At 37.3% G+C, this 8069-nt stretch overlaps 1 protein-coding gene across 1 annotated transcript; it reads right to left on the bottom strand.

The window, feature by feature from the left end:
* Positions 1-805: 805 nt before the first annotated feature.
* Positions 806-6785, bottom strand: LOC106079970 (trypsin alpha-3-like). The gene is made up of 6 exons (XM_056018807.1): positions 6629-6785; positions 5464-5678; positions 3546-3776; positions 3182-3386; positions 2164-2274; positions 806-955 (listed from the first exon to the last, which is right to left on the bottom strand). The coding sequence occupies exons 1-6, from the start codon at positions 6660-6662 to the stop codon at positions 870-872; spliced, it is 882 nt and encodes a 293-aa protein (XP_055874782.1). The 5' UTR covers positions 6663-6785; the 3' UTR covers positions 806-869.
* Between the last annotated feature and the right edge of the window lie 1284 nt (positions 6786-8069).

Raw genomic sequence — 8069 nt, 5'->3', positions numbered from 1 at the left:
CAAGTGAAACAAGGCGTCTTAAGTTACGTTATTAGGCATAATCCAATGTCACATAATAGCAGTGGCATTAGCCCGCTGACTTCCAGACGTCCTGATGAAGACATAGTCCTAACCTAAGGACAGTCCTATGTCTCTGATTGTGAATTTAGTTCCACAGAGATACCTGTCTAGGCGTTGGACACTCCAGACGATCGCCAAACATTTCCACTCAAGGATGGCATAATGCCGCTCTCTAGACAACAGCTTTCTGCTGAGATACTTGACCGGGTGAAGGATGCCGTCCACTTGCTGTAACATGCAACAAGCTATTCCCTTGTCGGGTGCAACTGTTTGGACAATAAAGGGACTATTGGGGTTTGGTTTAAAGTTTCAACTTGATCCGACAAAGGGTATGTGAGTAATATACATTTAATCAAATCTTTGAATACTGAAGGATTAATTTCCCATGTTGGTGTCAAACAAAAAAAGGTAATTACCAGTGATTAATTGATGAGTTGGTTATTTTTTCAAATAGTCTATGTCTTCTCTATGTCTGTCTGTGTCTTGTCTATGTCTTGTCTATGTATTGTCTATGTACTGTCTATGTATTGTCTATGCAAGTAAATAACTGTTCAACTTTTTAACTTCATCCGAGAATGGGTATGGGAGAATTAACGTGTACACACTTTTTACCAAACAGACAGACAGATTTTTTAAAATCAAATCAAATTAAATGTTTTCCTTCACAATTCCTTGACAAAATAACAATTGATTGGCGACGTTACGTTTTAAAGGCAACAGATAGATACTAAAGAATACGCTATAGTGTGTTTCAATGAATGTTTATTGTGTGCTCGATCAACAAGGACTTCTCTGTCTTTCAGGTCTCCCTATTGAGGGAAACTGTGTTGAAAGATGCTCTCAATAATCCAGCTGTAGTAGCCAGGGACTCTCGTGTAGACAGATGGGGCCTCCACTGCAAAGATAGAGGAAAGGTTTTAGTTAATCGCAAGCCACATTATACACCAGTATGCTTATTTATTGGAATTAATTTGACTCGCTATTTTCACTAGGATCAATAGTGCGCTCAAGACTCCAGGCGAATGTATTTCTTTAGCTAGGAGTGCAGGAAAACGCTTCAATAAAAGCCCGTACCACAAATTGTTTCTTTGACTTTGTTAGACCTAATATTTTCATATTAAAAGAAAAAATTGTTTCTAGACACCAGTTGGATGAAAGATTTAAGTTCAGAAAGCAGTAAAATGCTTGGCGTACATTTTCAAACATATTTGCAATTAGCAACAAAAAAATCGAAAAAACTACCAATTGTGTTTTAATTATTGGAATTTGAGTTTTATTTCCCTTTTATTGCATTCCAAAAAGGCTTACAGACCCCGCTAGGAGAGCTTATAGGGCTCAACAGGACATTAAGGTTGGCTAAAGAGAGCACAAATAATTGGGTTTTTTTTTTTCGTTTAGGGACTTTACAGGTAAAAGTTTATGAAACCCTGATACACCCCTAGACCAATGCCGTCATGAGCTGCAAGTAAAACAGAACGAAGCTTCCACTAAGTAAGAAAGGGCAATATCTAGACAAGAACGAAATAAGTTGGTCAACAGAAAAAGGAAAGTCGGGGCCGGATAATAGCAGACCCCCAGTGCATGACGTTTGTCGTTGGTCTGAGCGTTTAATCTTATTTCTTATGTAGTAGAGCAGGAAATAGCGGATAAGTGCTCTTTCTGGTGTCTTTGGAGCATGGAATGGGTTGCTCCAATCAGCCAGATAAATTTAATGATTTAGTATATATTTAGTATATATTTAGTATATATTTAGTATATATTTAGTATATATTTAGTATATATTTAGTATATATTTAGTATATATTAATTTTCTAATTAGCAAGCGCGATAAGATCGACACATCGATACGCTTAGAATATAATTATTGTCTCTACATGTGTTATTTAGAAGATAAGATAAGATAAGATGACATAGTCTGAAAAGTAATCTTTACGTTTCCGGAGACTTACTTTTAAGGATAAAGTCCCCCCCCCCCCCCGGATAGCTGCATTCTTGGCGCTGCTGTAAACCCAGTCCTTAATGGGTCACATGTTTGTAGCTCATTGATTATATTTAAATGTGTCAAAGTTCAAGAATACATTTTTTGTTATCCCCGTCTCTTACCCGAACACTTGCCAAACCCGTAGGAAGTCACTCCAAGCAAAAATCGATGTCCACAGGCCAGAGGGCCGCCACTGTCTCCTTGACATGAACCAGGGGGAAGACCATCATCACCTGGTTAAAACACAGTCACAGACAAAATCATAGATTGATTATATAGTAAAAGGTGTAACGGATGTACGTATATAAGTTGTATTTGAAGTATATCTAAAGTATCGTGATAATCCTAGCTGCGTGAGTACCTTCTGGGCGTATCATAGATTACTAGAACACACATGACGTCACAAAGAATGACAAAGTAACGAACCGGATTAATGCTCAGTAGCTCGAGATGAAAACATAATAACAATCCTTATTACAGAATGGGCCACAGTCGAGTCAGTCACTACAAGGGTGTTATCCCTTCAAGAGCCTAGCAGTAACTGATCTAAAAAGTCTGTAATCATAATCTCTAACCCCAATACCTATGTCGCGTTCACAGTCAGTCTACTATAGTGCGTACCTAAACTAAACTGTCTGACAAAGGGGAATTATATATCGGGCGTTCAGTTTACGGAATTGCAGCGTCATATTCAATAGAATATTTCATACATTTATTTTAACTCTTTCTCTCCAATTATTTTCCACATTTCGATGCAATTATTTATTTTGCTCATTTGTGTTACATTCCCGTGTTAGGGTTAAACTTCAATAACTTTTTTTGTATGTAATCAGGAAATGTTATATTAGGTTTATAACTATAGAAGAATACATGCTCTCTTTAGTTCAAACAAATTAAAGTTATAAAACAAAAAAATTATTTTATTTAATCGGTTAAAATCAACGTTGGTATCGTCTGAAGAGAGAGAGTTGAACCAAATTACTCTAGCGTCACAGAGGATTAAGTTTTACTTTGAAAGAGTATTTACCAATTGAGGTTGCCCTGAGATTGACTCTACCAAAACATAAAAAAACAAAATCATAAAAGTATAAAAAAAAATAACTACTTTTTTTAAAAAATGGATTACGTCACGTGACTTACTTTCTCCTTTAACGCAGACTTGATTTTTGTTGACGTTGGTTCCGATTTCTTGGTGAAAGTCTTGACACTGTTGGTACGACCATTTTCTCATTTTAGCTTCTCTCAGGTCCGCTGGAGTGGGTGAACCATAGTAGGTCGAGCCCCAACCGGAAATGACGCAAATCTCGTTGTCGAATGATTGAAAGGGTGACGCTATCAGAATGGGCTGTTAAAACAAGATGAAATATACATGTTTATTGAATATTTGTACGAAAAAATGTGGTCTATGGGGCAGACGCTGTAAATGATGTCAAATTCCTAGCTACGCCAATGGTTTATTATGAGAATCAAATGTAATATATGAGCAGTAGTGAAGATTACATACCTGGACATTTGCGTTAAAAGTCATGCGTCGCTTCAAGAAAATAAGTCCAATGTCGTTAGGAAACACCTCTTCTTCTGTGACAATATCTCTATAGTCCTCGTGAGGCTTGATAGACTCTACTTCTAAAAACTGGGTGTACACTGAAGCGTTGGAGGTCAGGCTCAGCGATCCAACCTCGACTCTCAACCAGTCAACAGGGAAGACAACCAAACAATGGGCAGCGCATACCAACTAGAAGTCATCAACATATGTATATGCATTTTAAACATATTTATTAAAAAAAAAAAAAAGATTGGTTTCTAAACTTAACAATAGAAGTATCTGATTATTCCGAGCTGAGAATTCCAGCTACCCGTCGCCTCAGCGTGGCGCCTCCGTGGAAACGTCTAGTGGTGAAACTAGATAGGCTAAGTACAAGTAGCGAACCAGGACCTTGCGGGATTCTCTGGGTGAGCTTTTGTGATTTATCTCAGTCGGAGTAGGGATGGAACAAATAGCCTGCACCCCAGTTCAAAAAATCCGCCACGCCGTTCTACAAAGGGGGCCGTCATCAGTGACCGAATTAGCTGGAGGGGCGTCCTCACACGGAACAGTGTCGGTAACATTATAGGAATATGAGACAAGTTTTCCATGGTCAGCGCTGCTCCTGACCACTTATATAGCGTGTGGACTGTTAGTATCGGGGGCGCTGTATGGTCGACTTGCCCAGTCAGTCACTATGCCCGCTGCCGCTGGAAGCAGACAGGAAAGGGGTGAAGAGCCCCATGTCCAGGCCTGGTTGTTGGATAAAAGCCTTTATAACAATCAACGGAATAATGGCGCAACAAGCGCTGATTCCCTACTGGACTTCATCGAAGATTATTCCGAGAACATTTAGAGAAATCTATGGCCTATCATCACGTTCAGTATTACGCGTTAAGGTCCCAAATAAAGTTTGAACTGGAAACTTATTTATTCATTTGTAGTCTAAGAATTTTGAATCTTTCCATGCATGTGTAAAAAAATTAGTGTCCTATACTAGAAGGTTGATATATTTTATATTACTGATGTGTTATATATTGTTAAAAATTTATAGAAACTGGCTTATATGAAGGTCTTTCAGATATAAAACTCAAGGTATTTGTTAGAAATATTTGTAAATCTATTATTGAAATTAAGTACATGTATAAAGTTCCCAATTAATAACTTGCGATGTAAAGGGAAAATGATGTTAAGGTCTTCTGTTTCTTCAGCCAGCAGTTACAGAGCAGGATGTCTTGTGTCCATAACAACGACCAACCACCCATACTTTCCCAAACTAAAGTAAGATGCCCATTAGAGTTGGTTGGACTCAGGTTATTTCGGACGGTTCTGAGAGAACTACCACACATGGTGTCGCCACTGCATAGAGGACAAAGAAACAATAGACCTTATTCTTTATAAAGTGTCCCCCTCTGCAAGAAAGGCGTTCGGGACAAGAAAAAACTGGTTTGTGTGCGGCATTTGGTCTGTCCTTGTGCGGGGAAAGGACGGCGACCTTAGGACTTACAGCCCACTCCCTTTCACTTGCTCTAGGGGAGTAATCTCAGCATGGTTCGTTACTAATGGGGTTTCTGATTCGGGTGGACTCAGGGTCGTCCTAAAAACTCCGAACTTCAGAATCAAAGTCTTTACAGAGATTCTAACCCAGGACCCTGAGTCCGAAATTCAAATGTTTTATCACTCAGCCACCTCGTCCCCATTTATATTTATATATATATTGTAATTAAAAAAGAATCATGTATATTATATTTGATTTACATTAACAATTTCAACGACATGCGTCTATTTGCTTTATACTGACAATTTACAAATCTTGGAAAAAGGGAACTCGATTACAGCTTTAGCAGGGGCGTTTTTTAAAATAGCCATTTTATACAATAAAATTCACAAAACTTACCACATCCGGTGCTATGATGACCGCTCCACAGATATGATACAGGACGTTCTGGTACCAGACTTGGAGAGATGCTTGATAGGGTCGAGAGAACATCTTTGAGATTTCTCCGTTGATGATTCGAGAGTTGGAGGATCCATCGAACGTTCTGGGAAACATGCTGTTCTTGATGTCTGGGAGGTGGATGCGGTTAGGAACAACATCCCCAAATGAAACCGCTGCCATGAAAATAGAAATGATGTATTGGAGAGGGATTACACTGACATCCAAATCCCTTTCATTGATCATCTGGTGTTTGCAGGGATTAGGGATGCATTGCTCACAGTGTTCGAGTGTAGAACATCAAGAGGGAATCTTTAATTCAGTTACTTTGAAGTTTATAAAATGGCTAAAAATTTAGAAAAGTTTATAACGCCTAAACCATAACATTCAAGATGACCTCCGGAAGCTCTCATTGCTTTTGTGTTTGCTTTTTTATTATTTTTTAAAATCTAAATCTGTGTTTCCCAAACTTTATCCGTAACGGAACAATGCACATTTTGAACATTTAGCGGAACAATTTGCTTTTTTTTTTTTAATAAAGATTAATTTACGTGGTGGACTACTAGTTAATTATTCCAGTAGTTTGTGGAACACCAATGAATGCCTTGCGGAACTCTAGAGTTCCCCGGAACACAGCTAGGGAGACACTGATCTAAATAGACCGCCGGTTGACAATGGTTATTCCTTCGCTGGATGTGGCAAAGTATGAAGGTGGGCGTCTAGTTCGTAACTTTTTAATAACGCATATCGGCGGGAAAACACGATGACGTATGTTCAAGAAAAAGAATTTCTGTAAATCAATACATAATTAAAGTTAAAAGATTAATATAGTTTTTTCTTAGATTATAACGGTAAAGACAGAGTTTCCCATGTGTGGCCAATTAGCTAGTAATTCTTTTCCCAAAACTATACAATTTCTTGTAAAAATCGTTATAGCCGTTTTCGATCTCAGTGTCCACCCTTAACCTAAGAAGAGTTTGCAAGCTGAAAAAATGAATTGCAAAATGTATCTAATGGGATACCACTGTATTTAGTTTATTAATAGCTTATTATTATCTAATAAACAATTTTTTTTTCAGTTTTCAAATTCTGAATATTAAAACAAAATGAAACAAAAAAAGCTTACAGACGAACAGCAGAACCACGGCGAGGGAGATCATTCTTGATCTTCAGAAGAAATAAAACAACGATTGTCTCTCTTGCACTTGATCTTCAGAAGAAATAAAACAATGATTGTCTCTCTTGCACTTGATCTTCAGAAGAAATAAAACAACGATTGTCTCTCTTGCACTTGATTCTTCAGCTGTGCTTCGAGCTTATAAATGTTTGGGCCTTATTTGCGTCATTATCTTCAAAGTAATGAGCATCTGTCATTTCATATTGTAATTAAAAATTTACGGACTTAGCCAAGTGGATCTGTAGAGTACATGCCTCATTAAGTCCTGTCTAAGTTAGATTTATACTTCTATTAAGGACCGGGCCTATTGCACTTTAGTAACTAGTTTTTGTGACAAGCGAAAGTCTCATATCTTTACCTGTTTACTTCGAGTCGTTATCTATGATAATTTTCAATCAAGAATAGGTGCGGCCGTTTGAATAAACCATAGGTGCTGAGTATGCCATCATCTGTTGACGCTATAATGCCATATCTATACTATAAAGCAGAAAGTAAGGTGTATATATGTATGGGTGTATGCCCCGCATAGAAATCAAAACAGTTTGGACCATTCTTGATAAAACTTTGCATAAATGTTCCTTGGGTACTAAATGGAACCTTAGTGTATGTATAGTAGCCCTAACAAAATTAAGAACCTAAAAAAAAAAAAAAAGTTGCCCAACTCTATAGAAGTATTACTATTTCATGTATCTAGGACACATAGCCATGTCTACACGATGAGACAAGACGGAGAGGTCACGCATGCGAAGAGATGAAAATCTCTTGAACCTTACATCTAATTCAAGAAAACATAATTTTTTTACTTTTACACATGGACATATAAAATAGTGTCTATTCATTTCATTATTTAATGAAAATTAACCTTCAAATTTGAGTCTCCAAACCATTTTTTACATAAATTCGTTCGCTCTAAATGTGAATATCTTTAGCCGTGTTGACATACTTTTCCATAACTCACGCGCACTATTGCATGGGCCGCGTAGTGATACAATGAAATGAACGTCAGAAGTAAAAATATCGCGCATTATAAAGGCATATTATTAGTAAGTTTTTTAAAGCATTTTAGCCTACAACTACCGATTCGGTTTAATTTTAAGTCTTTATTTTCAATCTACTTGTTTCATTCAGATCTACTTATGGGCATTTAGACATCTTAACAATATAGCTACATATGTACATTAGCCGTGTTGAAAAACATTTTCATTCATCATATCGCTAACCAAAAATGTCACGAATGCGTGTGACATAACATACATTTTGAAATATTATCTTAATACCACAATGTAACCATATAATTCACGCCAGTTATTTTGCACTAGATCTAGAAGGTGTTCAGTTCATTATCTGGAAAAATGGCAAAAACATGTTTCTCCTTGTGGGCTATGGACTT

This window comes from Biomphalaria glabrata, chromosome 2, assembly GCF_947242115.1.
Source record: "Biomphalaria glabrata chromosome 2, xgBioGlab47.1, whole genome shotgun sequence".
Lineage (NCBI taxonomy): Eukaryota > Metazoa > Mollusca > Gastropoda > Planorbidae > Biomphalaria > Biomphalaria glabrata.
The sequence above is the reverse complement of the archived record's forward strand: the minus strand, read 5'-3'. Positions and strand labels throughout refer to the sequence as shown.

Excerpts from the sequence above, each read along its gene's own strand:
- LOC106079970 (XM_056018807.1), bottom strand. The coding sequence starts at position 6,662 with ATGATCTCCCTCGCCGTGGTTCTGCTGTTCGTCT. Across the intron at positions 3,387-3,545 it reads CTTTTAACGCAAATGTCCAG|CCCATTCTGATAGCGTCACC; the intron begins GTATGTAATCTT and ends TTGTTTTAACAG. Across the intron at positions 956-2,163 it reads CGGGTTTGGCAAGTGTTCGG|TGGAGGCCCCATCTGTCTAC; the intron begins GTAAGAGACGGG and ends CTATCTTTGCAG.